This window comes from Haliotis asinina, chromosome 2 (assembly GCF_037392515.1).
Source record: "Haliotis asinina isolate JCU_RB_2024 chromosome 2, JCU_Hal_asi_v2, whole genome shotgun sequence".
In the NCBI taxonomy this organism is placed as follows: Eukaryota; Metazoa; Mollusca; class Gastropoda; order Lepetellida; family Haliotidae; genus Haliotis; species Haliotis asinina.
In genome coordinates, this window is record NC_090281.1 from 27215043 (window position 1) to 27236063 (window position 21021).

Sequence of the window (21021 nt, forward strand, 5' to 3'; positions counted from 1 at the left end):
TTCTGACCATACTGATGCTCTATCTGTCCGCATCCGATGGGAGACAAGGCCTACAGTAATTGCCCAAGTGAAGTCTGCAGACCCTTGGTGACACATAGTATTGACTGCCTTCCCAAATCGGTTCGCGATTACCCAGATTCGTGATGAGTGAACACTACCTACATGATCACAACCAATTATCGCAACAGGTACAAAGTACATAAGGTCGACTGACCCCGAACGAATGTTTAGAATCGATGTGTGATCGTACGTACAAAATAGCAACGACAGAATTCACCGAGAATACATATGTACAGTATACAGACTGAACTTAGTGAACTAACCCACAATGCGTGGTTAAGTAACCATGAGCAGTGTATGAAAAAGCGTCTGCCCGCTTGCTTGCTAGTTACACGGTCGGCTTACAACCTAATTTTGCAGCTAACCCTGTGTGCCAGTACATTTTCCAATGATATATATTTGACCATGTCATTGACTAAGAGAAATACTTCGAAAATAATTTACAATTGTGGTAGCTAAATGATGTATGCACAATTCATGATCAATCATACTGTAACTTCCACAGATCAGTCTTCCCATTTATCTAACAATAAATGTGACTGGTCCAGAGAATGCTTTCAGACAGTGAATAATGTCGTTCTCTTCTGATTTTCTGGGTCAGATGGCAGTGACACTAAAAGGACTCAACAGTGACCACCAAGTTATGATTATATTTCAATTTCAGTTTTCAGTTTATGTTTACATCACTACCAGTAATTCATTAATTACTTTATTGTAACGCCATATCTAAATTTCCTATTTTTAATACATGACTGGTTACATGTTAACAGGCCCAGCAACAGTTTCAGTTGTCAGCCATATTGGCTTCCAGGTTTCTTCAGGAGATTCATACACTGCATGGGATAGCAATACTTACCAGCAATAACAACAAAAGTGAATTACATTCACTAACATTAAAGTGTAAAACACAAAGTAAATATACATGATGTCAAACGTTAATAATGTCGAGTATTGCTAACTTTGTCTAGTGTGTGGCTCAGGTGGCCGTTTGCCTTCATAACCTCCTTATGATGATATACAGACAAGGAGATCTTGCTTAAATTACAGTGCCGGAATACAGCGGAATGGGTGCTTTAGACTTTATAACCTCCTTATGATGATATACAAACAAGGAGATCAAGCGTACATTACAGTGCCGGAATACAGCGGAATGGGTGCTTTCCATTTCATAACCTCCTTATGATAATATACATACAAGGAGATCTAGCTTAAATAACAGTGCCGGAATACAGCGGAATGGGTACTTTCCATTTCATAACCTCCTTATGATAATATACATACAAAGAGATCTAGCGTAAATTACAGTGCCGGAATACAGCGGAATGAGTGTCACCCTATGATAATATACATACAAAGAGATCTAGCATAAATTACAGTGCCGGAATACAGCGAAATGGGTGCTTTCCGTTTCATAACCTCCTTATGATAATATACATACAAAGAGATCCAGCGTAAATTACAGTGCCGGAATACAGCGAAATGGGTGCTTTCCGTTTCATAACCTCCTTATTATAATATACATACAAAGGGATCCAGCGTAAATTACAGTGCCGGAATACAGCGAAATGGGTGCTTTCCGTTTCATAACCTCCTTATGATGATATACATACAAGGAGATCAAGCGTAAATTACAGTGCCGGAATACAGCGAAATGGGTGCTTTCCGTTTCATAACCTCCTTATGATGATATACATACAAAGAGATCTAGCGTAAATTACAGTGCCGGAATACAGTGGAATGAGTGCCTCCTTGGTCTTATATTGGCTGGACCAATATAAAGAAGAATAATAGACATTTGTGCAGGCTTACATAACTTCACCTAAGGATTAGTAGGGTAAGGGTTGTTGTATTGCTTAACTAAATTATATACTTGGATTTAAAACACACAATACTTACATTCTGTTACATGAGGATGAAAAAGGGGAAGGTGGATCCATTTTCTGCGTTGTACATGCTTATGAAACCTCATCCTGTCACCAGTAGGAAAGAGTACTGCTGGTAATCTCGGGTCGAAGATAACAGGAAGGAGCAATAATGACTTTTGTACTTGGCATGTGCATGATCATGTGCATATGCATGGGCTAATGATTCACATGTTGTGTGTTTTTAATATCATACTGATAGCAGATTTCAAGTATTTTTCGAAATTAAGGATGTAAAGTTTCTTTTGTTTATGTTGAAACTGGTTTGAGACTATGTAGAAAGTGTGAACTATCAATTGCCAAAAGGGCTAGAGATCGCAACCAAAGTTTTGTCAAGATACAATTCCTCCACGGTCCCCCAGCGGAAGCGAGACAATAAGTCAATACTCAAATCAATGTGTGAGACAGCATATGTTCAGCTAACCGTCTAACCCGCCGTACCGTTTGAGTAAATAGGCTATACTGTTTGATGTACGTTATTCCACAATATAGTGACATCTTACAATTTTGTGTACAAATCAATTCTCGAGGAATTTTATTCAAAATATTGTGAGCTCCGTGAAAGACACTGTAATGACTGTGACTGTCCTATTATTTTACATCGTGAATCAGTTCTTTAGATCTTCTTCATGTCAATGTATCTGTTCATATAGAATTACTGCCGGAAAGTGAAATGCGATTTCTCTTTTGAGGTGGTGAAATTTCTGTTACTGAACAAATACATGTAGGTGAAATGTCATGGAGATGTATGATTATCTTATTTTGTAAATCCCTGTATTCCACGGTATCCCCATTCAAGTGTGCATTGTAGATCCCTCTTTGCCTTTGTTCTGTACACGTGTGTACCCGCCATGTGAATATGTTGTAAATATTTAATGTATGTATGTAAGTGGTCTTCGGGTTGAAATCTGGGGGAATTGATTGATTGATTGATTCATTCATTCATTCTTCAGCTCAAGACCCAGTTAATACTGAATCAGAAGTCAGAGATAATATTGAATAAGGAAGTCATGTAATAATGAATCAGACGACGAAGATAATACTGAATCAGAAGGCCCTGGTAATATTGACGAAAAAGGCCCAGGTAATCCTGAATCTGAAGACCTAGGTAATACTGGATAATGAGGGCCGGGTAATACTAAATCAGACTGCACAGGTAACATTCTAAAAGGAGGCCCAGGTAATACGGAATCAGAAGGTCCTCCATATAATGGGGAATCAGGTCCAGGTCATATATGGCCAATGTGATACTTACTGTTAAATCTCAAGTAATACTAAATAAGGTGGCCCAGACTGAATTGAAAGAACTGGACTCGCCTTCTGTCGTTCTCATATACTTACTGTGTGCCTTCTGGAAACATCAATCCCTACTGCAAAAAGAACACCAGTAAACACGAGGAAACTATATTTTGTGTCTGTAGTAATACATTTCGTCCTAAGGATGTTCTGTCGGGCACAAAGATGGCGAAGACCTGTACGTTGTAATTCTCTTCCAATATTGTTGTCACGCATGCTTCCTGCAGTCAAGCATTTGGCACTGGAAGGCAACAGGAGGAACTTGTGGCTGTAGAAGTTGGTTATACTCCGCTGTCTGACAAACGTTTTGTCACTGCCGATGCCAAGTTTGTTGATCGGTCGACGTTGGTACATCTTGGAGGTAACCACCTTAGTGCAGTAAACATCGCTCCAGCAAATGTCACTGAATTGTTCTACATCGTTTGGGTAATATTCTGTAATATTCAGAAAATCACTCCTAAATCTGTCTGAAAGGTCATCATGCTGTTAGACCCGCATCCCAAGCGCCGCTGTCTGTTTAGATATCCTTTACAATTGCAAGTGACGTAGACGGTAGGAAGCGATTGTTTGACTCAACATGGAAATGATGCCATCTTGTCTACAGTTCTCCTGCTTCCAATCTTGAAAAAAACGTCAGTAGCTACACTTTGTTTGGACGATACAAATAATAACAATTAATCGACGGATCATATTCATAATGATAAGATGGGATAACACCTCTGTTCCGCGGTGATGCCACTTCTCTTTATTCCATATTATGGCCATGCGTATGGCATTTGCAAATGGCAATGAAAGTATCATTATCGTATCATCACGTCTTCATTCACCTATCATTGTAAAACCTTCTTATTTCGATACGGCTTATAATAATAATAATGATATATCCTCATATCAATGAATGTCTATATCGTATGATGCCTGTTTGCTTCTCATCAAATCACTGTGCCACGTGGGCACTCCACCATGGTGACATCGCATCACAATATCGCGGTATAACATGGATATACCGTATCTGTGATATAACTATGTATTATCGTCCTGTCGCCATGTCCTGTCATGATATTACCCGGTCGTCTCGCGCTATCGGTACATGTAATTCTATCGATTTGTCGTTGTGTTCCGTAATTTATTTCTTTGTCGCGCATTTTCTTGTGGAGTTCGTGGGGCGATGTGACCCCTCTTTGCAACCATGGCAGGTTTTGTAACATGTTGTAAAAAACAAACGAGTGCAAGAAAAGGTTCATCTGTAACCAATTGATAGGCGAGTAACGGGATCAGGGGGTCAGACTCGCTGACTTGACCCATGCCATCGTATCCCAACTGCGTAGGTCTATGCTCATGATGTTGATCACTGGATCATCTGATCCGGAGTCGATTATTTACACAACGCTGTCATATAACTGGTATATTGCTGAATGCGGCTTTAAGCAACAACAGTCTTGCACGTGAAAGTTTATGTGCAGAAACCCGACCGTTGGTTACTGTTTATACTCCACCCTGCACACGTTGCTAAGCGGGTCGTCGAAACACTGATAAAGGGGGACATTTTGAACTTCCTCGTAGCTATGCTTAACAGTCCCCCTGTGAAAAAGCCGTACAACCTTCTTGTTTATAGAGGCCATTGCGCCGTTGTCTTGGGGCGATCGTTCCGATATCGATTTGACGTCTACCACCAGGCGTCTCAGCAGACATATGTGATTTTCAAGTTACTTTGAACCAGATACAGTCCACTGAAAGGATGATATACAAAGGTTCCAGTTTGGTGGTTCTTTTGACGATGCTGTTGAGCGGCAGGGGTATGTAACTCATATACGATTGTACAGTGTCATAAATCTGTTTGAAACCTAAGTAAATATGATTTTTGAAGTTATCTGTTCACTGTACTTTTACAAATAAGGACGTAGGGTTGATCAAATTCAACATAGGATATGAATGACGCTCATGCTATTGTGGAAGCAGGAAATATGCATTGGCGTTTTCTGCTTGTTAATAACAGGTAGATGAAGTCAATGTAGTATTTCCAGTAACAACCATAACTGAAATTGGGTTAGTCACACTGACAATAGTTCAGTCATATCGCGACGAGAACATATTTGCCGTTGAAATGGAGTACAAGTATAATATAAAACCTGTCGTCAAATGACAGGAAATAATTGGGCTAACACATTTAGAATTAAAACTAGTATGCTAATTAAAACTGATAGCACTATTTTGACAAAATAATATAAAAAATAGCTTTTGATCGCCTATTATTGGTGGTAGACTGCCATACTATGGGGACTTTTGCTACCTCCATGGACCTAGTCTAGATTTAGATCATCCCTGCAGCTTTTGACGATTATGTCGATGTTTAGCCATAAATTCAAAATGACATTAATACTACGATTGAAAAGAATGAAGATTTTATGGATATCAACTTCTTTATATGAGAACACAACGTTTCGGAGTTAATGCTTACTCCTTCATCAGGTGATTGAGAATGGGGTACAGAGCTATATTTATATGTACAGGTAAAACAATAACAAAGTAACAAGTGGAATGAATTGACGAAAGCTGGAAGCCAGTATAAACAAGCGCTGAACCCGACAGTTATCATAACAATGATAGAAGCCAATGGCAAAACATTACAGATGATGGGATGAAAAGATTGACAGATCAAATATACTTTGAAAGTTTTTAAACTTACGTACCCTCACAGGACGAAAATACTTCTATAATACTTAAAACCCGTTTGAGGATACAGCCATTAACAATCTCTGTTACTGATTTAATATAATTTATCTAAAATATATTAAAAATTCCGATCATAATATTTATTTTATAAAAAAATGACAATATACAGGTAAAAAAGATCCTTAATTGTTTTTACCTTGAAGTATTGACCCCATTGACATGCTTGACTTTCATTCTTTTCGTAACTGCAAGGAAACGGAAACTCTTTTGCATAAGGACGACCCGGTGATTAATCCCTTACAAAGTGATCTGAAATCCAAATCTTGATATGATTAAACATGAAGTTACCTCGTATAGGGACAGGGCGAGATAAAATGAAAAGGTGCAGACCCACAGTAGGGCAACTCCTAGTCATGAAACAAAATATCTTTGCAACTGTCCATAAGTAATTATATAAAGTGTGCACCGTGTCGAAGGCGTGGAGGTATTAAGGACACGCGAGACATAAGGATAAAGACATGACTGCGTGGGATTTATGTAAATGTGTTTAAGATCAACGAATACAAATTATAACTCTTAAATTTCATACCAGCCAGTATCAAAGCAAATCAAATCTTTTTGAGGTGCATAGTCAATCTTCTTGAACATTCTAGGAATGTACTAGGAACAAGTAAAAGTTTGTGTGAATGATCTAAATACCATAGAGTTTGCGTGAAGGTAGAAGTTAAGCACCCCTCTTCCAAGCATGCTTGTAAAAACTAGTGTAGTATAGTTGTTTATGGCATCGTCTAGTCTTGCCTCGTCTAATAAAGCATTGTACGGTACGGTATGGTATGTTATGGCATGATATGGTGTAGTATACTATAGTATAGCATTTACTTTTGTAACTGACTGACATTTACTCGATGTCTACATACTAGAACATGCTGCAAGGAGAGCCACAATTGTTTTTTTCCAAAGATAAATTTATATAGAACAATGTCACCTCTTTCAAGTGCCCTTGGAGGCGTTGCACGGTACGATGGCCAATGTTTGTGCTGATCATATCTAATTTGTATGGTGGGCGTAGTGTGCATCCGTTATCTTTTAGAGACGGTAACTAGGTAACTAGGTTTCGTAAGGGCTACGTGAATACAGGCACGTTGTTGAAATTTCAACTCAATCGCAGTTTGTGGATGTAATATTGTCATGAATTGACTTTCCAGGTGAAGACTACTTGGTGGCTGTAGCATATAGAGCCAAGTACGCGGGCATCAGGTACTCAACCGGAGAAACCGGGGGCCTGGTGGAGATACAGTATCCACACCTCGCTTACAGAAGCGTCCATTCGTTCTCTCCCTTCTTTTTTAATTCAGACAGTATAAACGATCAGATGAAAATAATAAATAATGTACAAAATGCAGCTATCGTTGTGAGCGGAAGTGATGAAGATGTAAATTTTGTGGTAGATGCTGATGGTGCATTCTCTCCTCTTCCAATATCTGCCCTTGAGACAAAGTACATATTACCTTCAAGTCTCGCCCCAAGTGATCATTATCGATCCTTGTTACTAATAGCTGCACACAACATGAGTACTACTGTTGATTATTCTTTCGAATGAACAGAGGAAGTGTTCGCTTTTTCAACGACTATTACAGCGACGGTGGTATGTTATCACTTAAACTTAATACATATCAAACGTTGATGATTAACACCCAGTATGATCTAAATGGGACGGTCATTAACAGTGAACACAGCATAGCCGTCTACAGTGGTATAGAATTTGCCTCTAAGTACACTGTGTATGACCAGCTACTGCCGGTCAAGCACTACGGACAGGAGTATGTTGTTGCTGTAGATGACACTAAACTGGAGCTGCAGATCATCAGTGAACACAGCCACGTGCAGATCACCTTCAGTTCTGGGACCACAGTCTCTACTGGCGAGCGTCGTCTCTATAACCGCTTACTTGAACGTGGAGAGAGTCTACACTTCACAGCCACAAGCCCGGTACTGGTGACACTCAGTCGAGCAGCTGGTTACAGCAGTTCCTTCACAACCGTACCACCAGTACACTCGTACGTCACACACAGATTTGTGTGGTTATATTATAACAATCTTCAAACAAGCCTAAAGGTGCTAACTGACAGGAGAGCCACTGTGGTGAATAAACACGAAGACGTCAGCGGTCTTCTGACATGGAGAGGTATTGCGGGCAGCAAATACAAAGTTGGCACACTGGTACAGTCGAAGTCACAACGTATATATACTACGTTCATATCCAGTGACTTTCCCTTCACGGTTCTGTCCTTTCATAATGGGTCAGTCTGTAACGCCGGCTACAATCTGTCTTCAGAGGAACCAGTATATTATACAGGTGTGTGTCATAGTTTCCGTAATTACGCCATGGTTACACCAAAATGAAATTTTCAATATATTGTTTGACTCTGTATTATACATGTGTAATGTTTTAATGGTCTATCCGGTTGTCTCAAGCACAGACATGTGAAGTAGATTTAGTTTAATTAGGGCTCTTCTTTGTTATTACCGTATCCTTGCTGATAGATTAACTCCTAAGATCTGTATCACTTCGGAATTTCTTCCAATAATTTGCTCACATGCCAGGACATAACTAAACTTCTTCCCATGGTAGGTTAGACACTAAATAACTTTCATCCCAAATGGTTACAAGATGTCCACTATACTCTTTAATGGCTTCACTGACCTATGGTTGATATGTCAAAGAATGTCATTGTCATCCTGTGCTATTGTCTATTGGGCAGTTTTGCTTAGAATTAACAGGCTAATTCGAATCCATTCCTGTGTAGACGCACATGTCATGGACGATAATGGCATTACCTTGCTATATTTAGTCATCATAATATCAAGTAAGTAACAATGCTATGTCTTACAGATCAGCATTACCTGATAGCATTAGCTGTGTACAACATGCGAGGCAGTGCTCCTATGATACTCGCCAGTGCTGGGGAGACGGGAGGTCAGTGGCGGGTGCAGCATCCACACTCTGGGCGAGTCTGATCTCGCCGCTTCAACGTTTATAACACAGACGTCTTTTACCCTAATACCACCACTACCAGTATAGTGCTCGTTCATGTGAGAGATGATGCTATTCAGATCAAAGTGGGGATGAACTATCACACATCATTCTTCTCTCCCCTTCCTGTGTCGGCACTAGGCACAAAGTACATCATGACTTCCTGTTTTCCTATAACTGAAAAGAATCACCGGGACACAACGTCGTACATATCCGTCTTGGTGATAGCCACACACAGCATGAAGGCAGATATTGACGTCATCTTCAGACACAAGGGCAACGTGACCTATGACGGCAGGACATACAGCAACGGGGACTGTCTCAGCATCAGATTACATAGGTATCAGACTTTCTCCTTAAACAGTTCATCTGATATGACCAGAACCATCGTTAATGCTACGGAGACAATAGCTGTCTATAGTGGAACATACAATGAACGCAGAATGGCCTTAACAGCTTTCGAACAATTACTTCCTGTGAAACATTATGGACATGAGTTTATTCTAGCCATCAATGACCCTTATTACTACGATCGAATGTACAGGAGTATTCAGCAACGCTATCTTCAGGTTGTTACAGACCACAGTGACACAAGTATCATGTTTAATAACGGTTCTTCCATATCAGTGGGGGGAGATGGAGTGTACCGCAAACAATGTGGACGTACCGAAACGTTCTACTTCAACACTACACGACCAGTTATGGGCTCATTGTGTACTATTGGATGGTATGACGACTTTCCTGACTTTGGAAGCTCTGACCCTCATGAAGCGTTAGTTGTAGTGCCCCCCGTAAGTCTCTTCTCCACGATAACAACGCAATCGGTCCAAGGTATCCTGCAGATAGTGACAGATCGAGGAAACAACAATGTCGACGTGCAACATACCTATTGGACTTTCCCGACAGTCTTCAGCCCTCCGGTGACATGGAAGAATGTGTCAGGTACAACATACAAAGTGGGAACTTTGAGAGGTGGAGGATGTGCATCAATCCGTTCTAATTCTACCTTTACTCTCTTTGGATACGACCGCTATTATATATACAATGGAGGATACACTTTTAGGACACATCCTGATGCAGGTTGGTCTATGTGTTACATTAAAATACAGGAATGAAAATCTTACATTCTAATGACGCATTTATCTCTAATCCACACAGACTTCAGTTCTCCACTTGGCGTCTACCATCTACCATATACGCATCTGCATAGTGTCACACAACTGGTAGTGTGGATCAAAACCTTTGTGTACACCTCTAACAGGTGCAGACTGGCACGGTCCTATGACTAAAAGCCAGCCCATAATAATACCAAAACCTTTTACCTTATTGAGAAAGTCTAATCCCAAAATGAGACATGTTGCCATTTCCGTGATCGTGTAGACTGTTGCTCTTTCATCCACTCACTGGTTTGTCTGCCAAGGATGACTGACTGCTGTCTGAACTTACATCAAGTAGTCCGTCAAACGTAACTGTCTCACTGTATTCATTGTTACATAGATAAGTAATAATAAACACTAAACCAATACTAGTATTCAAATCGACATTCTATCAAGACAACTTACTTTCAGACAATCTGTACTTTGTATAAGCTGCTTCCTTATACTGCCATGCTTCGTTCGTATTAATCAATGCATGCACTGAACAGCTTTACCGGATCATTCCAGTGACCTCTGAACCAGGTGGATTTGGAAACATGGAATACACCTCTGTACCTTTCGAAGGTGAGGGATTAATGTGATTTTCTTAGAACATCATAAATAATGCGAATATGTTTAACTAAAAATATAACTGAATCTTCTCTCTGAATTCGAATAAACATACTGGTTCGTTTACTTTCAATTCTGAATCTTGTCAATAAATTGTTCCAGAGACCAATACACCTGACAGAAGCGGCATCAAGTTAAATACTGGTGCTCTCTTCCAAGGTAAATACTTCTCTTCTTGTCCAGTGTCCAACCATTCTCGATATTTCTCAATGCTCTTCTTTCTCACTCAGATAACATGTTTTGAAGGAGACGGTAGAATTTCCACTATTAAAACCCGCCTAAATTTGATATTTTTACCATCCGGGGGTAAAATATAATCCCGGGGGCATGTAAACAAGGCTTTAAGCACATCAACAATAATATGGATATCCGAAAGTCTGATCTCACCTTTATCAGAAAAAATGCATACATCATATGTTTTTAAATGTACGTGTTAAAAAGGAAACAGGTGCGTCAAAATCGCCGTTATTTCTTCAAATGTATGCCATTGATCTATGATCATTTGACACACGTGAATCCATTTATTGCTGTGCTTAAGTTTTCACACTCCCGTGTGGACCCGGGACAGAATGTGTCCACAGCACCCCATTGCTTGTCGTAAGAGGCGACCAAATTGGGCAACCTGTTTGCCGTGGGTTGCGTCCCGTGTCGGTGGAGGACGGGATCCTGGTGGTTGAGGGCAGATGGGCTTTTAACTGCCAACACACCACTTCGGCCCTTACTTCACCTAGACGGGTGGTTGAATGGGCCCGATTCAACCAATCGGCTGGTCATGCCAAGCCCTGTGCATGGACTGTGTCTGTGTCATTGCACAATTTTGATATTTGGAATTGTTTTGAAATTGGCACTACTGTTGATTTGTAACTTTTTTTATTCTGAATTATGATCGTATGAACTTTGCCTAGAGTCTTATGCCAGAAGGCGATGGCTCATGGGCCAATCTGGTGGATTAGTTATTTTTAATTCTTCCGCTAGAGTATATCATCTGAGTATCCTTGGTGCTGCAAGTCGGAGACCCACTTGCATTCAGCATTGTCCTTGTGATACTCCGTGGTGGGTGGGGAGCTCAGATGATGAAATCTAACTAACTAAACATGGCTGGCCACTGGCCACGTTTTCTTGTTGTTGAGACTATTGACAAGACCCCTTTAAAGTTGAATCCTTTTGCCGTAGCTAAAGGTATACAAGGCATCGCTGGTGATGTTAAAAACATTAGGCGATTACGTTCCGGTGCCCTTCTGGTTGAGTGTGCAAAAAGACAGCAAGCCACCAATCTTATGAGTACTAAATCTTTTGTCGGTATTCCAGTTACGATCTCGGCTCACAAAACACTTAACACGAGCAAAGGAATTGTCAGGGACCGTGAACGTTTGTTTGCTGACATGTCAGAACTTGACATCGCCTCAGAGATGAAGGATCAAGGTGTCCTCTATGTCAAACGTTTTGCAACCCGTAGAAATGATGCCAATGTAAACACAAATACACATCTGTTCTCTTTCTCTTCTCCAAATGTTCCAAAATCACTGAAAGCAGGATACTGTAACATCAACGTTGAAATGTACATTCCAAACCCTCTTCGATGCTTCAAATGCCAAAAGTTCGGCCATGGGGTTAATAACTGCACATTGTCTGTTGTTTGTGCTCACTGTGGTGAAAAGACACATACAACAGAAGATTGTGACAGTAACGTTAAGAAATGTACGAACTGCACTGGTGCCCATTCATCGTTTTCCAAAGAATGTCCTGTCTGGAAGTATCACATGGAGATCAACAAAGTAAAATTCACCCGAAACATTAGTTTTGCAGATGCAAAAAAAACTGGTCCAAAGTTCTGAACCTAAAGAAAGCTATGCTTCCATTACTAAAACATCGTCGGAAGCAAGTACAAAATCAACCGCAAGCTGTCAAACTGACTTTAATAACATCAGAAGCTCCTCTGAGTTTTTCACCTGCAATATCTACTCAAACGCCAGAGTCACTTTCGTCTCAAATCCAATCAGTAGCATCCTCTGATCATGAGTCTTCTCAATCAACTCCAAAATCTTCAGAAGCTGTTAAAACTAAACCTAAAATGCCAGATCCTATGAAAAAACTAAGTGGCAGAGCTCCTAAAGGGTCACAGAACAAAATACAATTGTTTAACAAATATGGGTCTCTACAGGACATGGACGTTTCTGAAAACGTCCATTCTAGGGCACATAGCTTGTCGCCCTCCAAAAGAGTGCGGGGTAGATCCCCAATAAATCCCCCCAAAAGATAGTTTATTCCAATAATATTGTACAGTGGAACTGCAGAGGATTGAGGACTAATTTACATGAATTACAGCTATTAGTCCAAGATTTTACACCTTCAGCGTTATGTCTCCAAGAGACATATTTAAAACAAACAGATATATTTGACCTTCGTCATTTTAATGCATATCATTGTTTTTCACCTCCGGGTGATAAGGCCACTGGCGGATCATCCATTCTAGTCAGACAAAACGTTATTCAAAGCCCTGTTTTACTTAATACTAATATGCAGGCTGTTGCAGTGAGAATTACTTTACATGTAGCGTTCACGCTATGCTCTCTTTATATTTCGCCATCTTCGACGTTTGCCAAAACTGATCTTCAAGCTCTATATGACCAACTCCCGAAGCCCTGTATTATAATGGGAGATTTAAATGGACACAACCCACTCTGGGGTAGTGTAACTACAAACACTAAAGGTAAATTATTGGAGGACTTTTGTTCTGACAATGATTTATGTATTTATAATGATGGTTCCAACACACATTTACACCCTGGTACGGGGACCTATTCTGCTCTCGACTTGTCACTCACAAATTCAGAACTACTAAATGAATTCGAATGGTCAGTCCACGATGACCTCTGTGGAAGTGACCATTTTCCTACTGTATTAAAAGCTGTAACTCCATCTGATGTTCCTCCATCATCAAGGCGCAATTTTAAAAACGCTAACTGGGCTTTATATGAAACACCGTGTGCTGAAAAGCTTAAACCTGAACGTTTTATTGACGTTCCAGATGCTATTAAATGCTTTTCTGATGAACTGAACTCCATAGCTGATGAGTGTATACCAAATTCCTCTGTAGTTCCACACATAAGAAAACCATGGTTCAACGATGAGTGCAAACAAGCTAGGAAGGCAAGGAAGAAGGCAGAATATTATTTCCGTCGCCATTCTATGGTGCATAATTTAAATAAATTTAAAATTTTAAATGCTAAAGCACGGCGTACTTTTAAACAGAACAAACGCCAATCTTGGCAAAATTATGTATCCAAAATAAATTCTCGGACACCCATGTCCAAGGTATGGAACATGGTCCAGAAAATCAAAGGTAAAGGTACTAAATCTACTGTCCATCATCTTAAACATGGAGATCAACTGTTTACTGAGAAATCAGATATTGCTGATAAACTAGGTGAAACCCTTGCTAAACATTCTTCCTCTTCTAATTATATACCTAAATTTCAGCACTATCAAAAACAAGAAGAAAAGAAAACTATTAATTTCAATTCTGATAATGGGGAAGATTGTAATGAAACGTTTTCTATTTCATGAACTCCATACTGCTCTTGATCAAGCTCATGACACTGCTACAGGAGCTGACAACACACATTATCAACTCCTGAAACATTTACAAGAATGCTGTCTGGAAAGTCTCCTAAATATTTTTGATGATGTTTGGACATCGGGTAACTTTCCTCCTTCATGGCGTGACGCCATAGAAGTACCAATACCTAAACCTGGACGTGATCATACCGATCCATCCAATTATCGTCCGATTTCATTAACTAGCTGTGTTTGCAAGACCATGGAACGCATGATAAATAATCGACTTGTTTGGTACTTGGAAACAAATAACCTTATCACAGATATACGATGTGGTTTCCGTAAAAACAGAAATACTGTCGATCACTTAGTGCGTTTAGAATCATTTGTTAAAAACTCACTAATTTACAACCAACACGCTGTGTCTATCTTTTTTGATCTTGAAAAAGCATATGACACTATTTGGAAATGTGGCATTTTAAGAGATTTACATGACTTCGGGTTGCGAGGCCGTTTGCCTGAATTTATAGCCAAGTTTTTAAATAACAGACAATTCCAGGTCCGTGTGGGTTCTATCCTGTCTGATCATTACAATCAGGATCAGGGGGTTCCACAAGGCAGTATTTTGTCTGTCACTCTTTTTAACATCAAGATCAACAGTTTATCTAAAGTTTTAAACGATTCAATTGATGAATCGTTATTTGTGGATGATTTTAATATTTCTTGTCGTGGTAAAAATATGCATACCATTGAACGGCAATTGCAGTTGTGTTTAAACAAGATTAATAAATGGTGTCTTGAAAACGGCTTTAAATTTTCCAAATCGAAAACTAACTGCATACATTTTTGTCGTAAATACAAACCACATAAAGACCCTGAACTGTCTCTAGATGGGACGCCCATTAAAGTTGTGAAGCAAGCCAAATTTTTGGGTCTAATCTTTGATTCACATTTAACTGTTTTACTACATATTAAATCACTTAAAACTAAATGTCTGAAAGCACTTGACTTGTTGAAAGTTGTTTCAAATTCAAAATGGGGAGGGGATCAAGCTACCCTTCTCCATCTATATCGATCACTCGTTCGTTCTAAACTTGATTATGGCTCCATTGTCTATGGTGGAGCCTGCAAAAGCAATCTTACACTTCTTGATTCTGTCCACCATCAAGGTCTAAGACTCTGTCTTGGGTCCTTCAGAACTTCACCTATTGACAGTCTTTACGTTGAGGCCGATTAATCATCTCTTGCACAACGCCGTATCAAATTATCTTTACAATATATCACAAAACTATACTCGAACGAATCTAACCCTGCATATAACTGTGTCTCCAATCCTCTTTATGAGGATTTATATAGCAAAAAGTCTTCCATGTAGTTACCCAGCCATGTAGGCATTTCAGGGAACACAATGGCCGATCTTGCTGCCAAGGCAGCACTCAACAAATCTGTGACACCACTTCTTATTCCATACTCAGATTACAAAGCGAACATTAGAGCTTATATACCAGATCTGATGCAAAAGAAGTGGGACACCCAAGTAGGTATAAATAAATCACATGAAATAAAACCGTATATTGGCTACACCTACTTGGGCTGTCAATCCAGATTTGAAGAGGTCATTATGCGACGATGTCGTATTGGTCACACCAGATATACGCATAAATACCTTTTAAAAGGTGAGGATCCTCCATTTTGTATCCCTTGTGATGAAAGAATCACGGTCACATGTTTTGCTTGACTGTGTGGAATATTCCATCAAAAGGGATACCTATTTACCTTTAAGGGAAATCTTTTTACTAATATCAGTTCTCATTTAATTTTTGGATTTTTAAAAGAATTAGATTTATTAAATGAATTCTAAATATATATTTTTTTATTATCGGAAGTTTAAATTGGTAACTGTGCTTGTTAGTGGCTGTATCCTCAAAGGGGGTTGAAGTAGTGTAAAACTATTGTTCTCCGGAGAGGGTACGTAAGTCCACAAACATTCAAAGTAAATTCAAACTTTCCATGTTTTTAATCGTAGAATAAGTGTCGTTTTACTGAATGGCTAGATTTCCCGAATTGCTGACGCCTGAGGGGATGATGTGAATCTAGCTAGGGTCCATGCAGGTAGCAAAGGTACTGTAAGTCCCCATGGTCCCTAGTATGGTGATCTACCTTCAGTTATTAGCAATCTATAGCCCATTTTTATATTGTATTGTCCTCTGTAGATAAATTGTTTTAGGTATAGTTACTAGTTTTATATTCTACTCTGTGATATTCTAGTTGTTTTACTGTCCTTCGTTGACAGGTTTTATAATAGGCATATATTTCATTTCAGAATTAAATGTTCTCGTCACGATATGGCTGAGATACTGCCGATGTGACGTTAAATGTTAACTCACTCACTCATTAAGTTTTCACAACACTTCCACTTGTTTCGTCTGGTCTGGACACGGAACGTTCAGTCCCTGTACGCCATATATTGACCGCCGCGTCCAGTGGGAATGAAACGGGTGTTTGCCACAGTAAAGTGGAGAAACAGGTAAATCTCAATTCTTTAGATACTTGTCGTTGGCATGGTTTGCTCTGATTGGCAGTCATTGAAGTGCTGGGTGAAGTTATATCGGGGGTACAAAGCCACCCTACATAACCACTGACCCGTAACTGGTAATCTCTTCTAATCGCCCCAGCAAATTGGGTAAGAGGGAATGAGCCATAAAAGGGCCATTTCTAATATTACAGCAAGAGCAACATGAACGTGTTACACTGAAGATGTCTTTAAAAGATGTGGTTACTGCGAAACGTTCGAAGCAGGGACAAAGTGACATGTCTGTCTCCCTTGACATGTCTGTTTCCCTTAATGTGTACGTTCTTCAGAAATATTGAAGTCGTTCGTACTTAATATATTGTATCGTTTCAAACTTTTAGATGATATTTCTGTCAACACTACAATGATCATGGGTGTGGCGTGTGGGATTGTCATCGTGGCTCTCTTGGTTGCCTTTATTGCATATGTATGCCACATGTAAGTATTTGTGTGCGTATAGTTAGTAATTCTTAATTCTTGGATGGACTATAACATTCAGTTGATAGCTCAATAGAACCATATGTGACGTCTTTAAAATTTCTTTTTATTCATTTGAATCACATGTGACGTTTGTAAAGGGCTGTTGATATCAACTTCACTGTGATTAAAGTCTGTAAGACAGCTAACAAAATGAATACTCGAAAGTTGGCCGGGTGATTATTTATCCCATCAGATGTCAGTTGATATGCAAACATTTAGCACGACTAGCAAGGTGTTAAGTTCTAGATAACAGGAATGTGGATGCTTCCACTGGTCGGCTCGTGAAATCACTGCAAATCACAACGGAACGTGTTTAGCACATGCCGTTTAGGGTAAGTTCACTGATTGTGTCTGGTGCCTCTTGCTTCCCAGTAAACGATCAGACAAAATCCCAATTGTTAACGGTACATCAGTAACAGTATAACCTGCCTTCATGCATGCTGGAGAGTACCTACTTCCAGAGGAGGTGACATCTTTACTTTATTCAGAATTCGCCAGGTAGATGCTCCAGTACTCTGAGGGTGTGGGTTCAATTCTCGGATGGTACTCAACTAAAACAAGAGCTAGAATTTGTATGTTCTATCTTGAGGACCATATTCCAGAATCTTGAAATGATCGCAATTGTTAACGTCATGTGCACAGATGTATGCTGAAAGTGAATCTGTATGAGACAAAGTCAGCCAGTGGTTGACTAGCGGTTGATTGTATGGGCAATGGTACACAATCAGGTCATATATCTATTTGAAGAAGCCCTCACTGGGTGTCATTGTATACTGTCATGACACTGGAAGAACCTCAATTTTAAGATAACTAAAACATGAAAAATTGATTTTGAGTACACAGAGACAGGGCCAGGTATGTCATGCTGTAACAGCAGCCGCAGGCCGGCCTCGTGTCATAGAATTTCCTTAGTCCGTCCAGACGATACCCATGCACGTGTTCTTTGAGTATACATTTACATAGATACGTCAAAATGGTAAGAATATATCTCAGTATCTCAGCTGGAACAGTTAAACAAGTCGAAGGTATGAAACAATGCAGATCATATAAATTGCGATCTTGAATAATGTCCTTTATATATTTTTTTCAGATTAATGTCAGGACGAGTCTGTGCTAGCGGTAGGACAAGCTGTAGTAGATTTAAAAGTGTTTATCTGTTTATACTTGTAGCCGCAGGACGACGATACCAATTAAGAAGCCTGCAGAGCAAGCTGCCGATGTTCCCTCAACCCCCATGAGCATTTACGCCTTGCCTGACAGAGACGCGCCAATTGCTGCAGGTGACATGTACACGGAGCTGAAATTTAACTCCACACCTAGCTACACCAACATGGAAGACCTGCGTCCGATGACCTATGTCAACGTGTCAAACGTTAACAGAAGTGCAAGCACGGGCCAGCAGTGTTGAGGATTGAAATTCTGAGTCATTAACATGTTTCATTGTAAAACAATTGTTTGAACTGAACATTTAAGTTCTGAAGTTTAAATGTGATTTTCACCTTGAATGTTATTAGAATACAAAACACAATTTTCAAAAATGTCGCCAATTTAGCCAATGCTACAAAGGATAATGAAAGCAAAACAGCAATTAGTCTACAGTATATAGTATTGTGGAAATCAGCAATTATTAAAATATTTCCCCGTGTGAATGGTAGAAATGACATGAAAAGTAATGGTTTCGTCTTAAGTCATCTCCGTGACGACTGAGCATATATTTCATTCTCTTATAAGACATGTATGTTGTTAACTCAAATTACTGAAGAGGTAATGCAATCTGTAAATGAGGGGAAATGAATTAAGTCAGATGGGTATGACGGCATCCCTCCCCCCCCCCCACACACACACACACACACACACCCCGTATCTTAAAATTTACTCTTACTTGTCAAATGGCATATTTGACAGATATACATGTATAAATGTAGTTCTTTATAATAATGTTCAATGTCCATCAATATGAAATATTGGTATGATTATCTCTCTGTGTCTGAACCCCCAAAATACAAGTCTGGGGTAGTATCTGAACCCCCCCAAAATACCTATGTAGACCTAAATGACGATTGTATTGCGCTTTTCATCGACTTCGAGAATTGGTTTTGTTGTCTGAAAGAAATTGGTATTTTGCATACCAAAGAATACCATGGCAAAATATATAATAATTTCACGAAGCGCATATGAATCTGTTGCAACCTGTAGTAGAACTAATTCTGAGGGTACTGAAACGATTAATACTTCTGCTGGTTTGAAATACTGTTTTATTCTAGTTTATTTCAATGTCCTTCCTTCACAGAATTGTATAATTTACATGCATTTGTGTTACATAGATCAGAAATGTAGGGAGCAAACTATATCGAAGCCATGGTAAATGTCCATGCATTCCATTGTAAAGATTCCTTACAGTTGGTAAATTTGTTTTCATCAAAGCCATACTTGGTGAAACAACTACTGCTCTGATTAAACACATGAAGAGTTTTTAAAGGTGAGGATCCTTCACCTCCAATACCTTGTTTATTTCTTCTCTCACGATAGATACCATGCAGCTTCTTCAGAGGGCCTTTTATGATACCGTTGTTTATCTATTTCCTGGTCTAGGACTAGAGATATATTCAATAGTTATCTGTGTATAAAACTTACTAGTATTACTAGTACAGATAATGATGATACCCTGTCGGGTGTGACAACAATGTAAAAGTATGGACCTCCTGCAATTGTCACGTATGTGCAATCTGGGTTAGTATGTACAAGAATGACATGTTTCTCCAGCAGTATGGCTGACTTCTTTTATTTATGGGGGCAGTCATAAGGTATAGTCACTAGTGACCAATGTCGTAGCATTCCTCCCGCTGAAGAATTAAGCAGGAAGCGTAGCCACCAGGATGTTGGTATAGATCTGTCTACGACTGGTCTATAGTCTGACTTTCTTGACACAGCTGTATATTTTATATGCTTGACTCATATGTATCACGCTTACTTTATGTTACAATTGTCCAAAACGTCACTAATTCCCGGTCAGATTGTCGTTGGTTTTCAAGGTCTTTAACGGACAGAAAGAAGGCATATTTGCAAAGGTTTCACAAATGAGGTTTCACGACTGACAATAAATGGTAATTAACATATATCAACATTTTACACTATTTCCGGAATGGGCACATGCGTGTACAATCTTATATACGCGTGGCTTGGAGAAGATTTCAAACAGGGGTGATTAATTAAAGCTATATTGCGAATTTAATTTCTGACTAAACAGATTAATTTGAACTTTACATATAACAGAAACAACAATGATATATATCAAACAAAGCTTCATTTTGGACGTTTAGGCAAGAAGCAGCTGTCACCATGGGTACCCACTGTACATATCTCTTTGCTGATGTCGGAATCTAAACTTGGGTCTCTTTCACGTGTTGTTATTGTACGTGAGAGGAAGTATGTTACATCACTAAAGAGCAAAAGCACGACTCTAATACGAAGAGCTTCAAAAGTCATTTGATTAACGTGTATCGTTTTGACTGACTTCTGAATATGACTTGTTAAAGTACCTTTCACGTAAGATCCAAATGTCAAAGGCGACTGCTGCTAGCTCCAGAAAAACACCAACAAAAAAACAACCAAACAACCACCCCCAACCCGAAAAAAAAGAAAAAAGAAAAAAAGAAAAAA

General features: G+C 39.4%; 1 protein-coding gene and 1 pseudogene across 1 annotated transcript; both read left to right on the top strand.

The window, feature by feature from the left end:
- The first annotated feature begins 1972 nt into the window (after positions 1–1972).
- Positions 1973–10100, top strand: LOC137271692 (uncharacterized; annotated as a pseudogene).
- A 759-nt stretch (positions 10101–10859) lies between these two features.
- LOC137273507 (uncharacterized) lies at positions 10860–19316 on the top strand. The gene is made up of 3 exons (XM_067806225.1): positions 10860–10910; positions 17223–17319; positions 18532–19316. Exons 2-3 carry the CDS (start codon positions 17246–17248, stop codon positions 18767–18769), a joined length of 312 nt encoding a protein of 103 aa, XP_067662326.1. The 5' UTR covers positions 10860–10910; positions 17223–17245; the 3' UTR covers positions 18770–19316.
- The last annotated feature ends 1705 nt before the right edge of the window (positions 19317–21021 follow it).

Coding starts and splice junctions, on each gene's coding strand:
- LOC137273507 (XM_067806225.1), top strand. CDS start 17,246: ATGATCATGGGTGTGGCGTGTGGGATTGTCATCGTGGCTCTCTTGGTT. Junction 17,320..18,531: donor ATTGCATATGTATGCCACAT/GTAAGTATTTGT, acceptor TTATACTTGTAG/CCGCAGGACGACGATACCAA.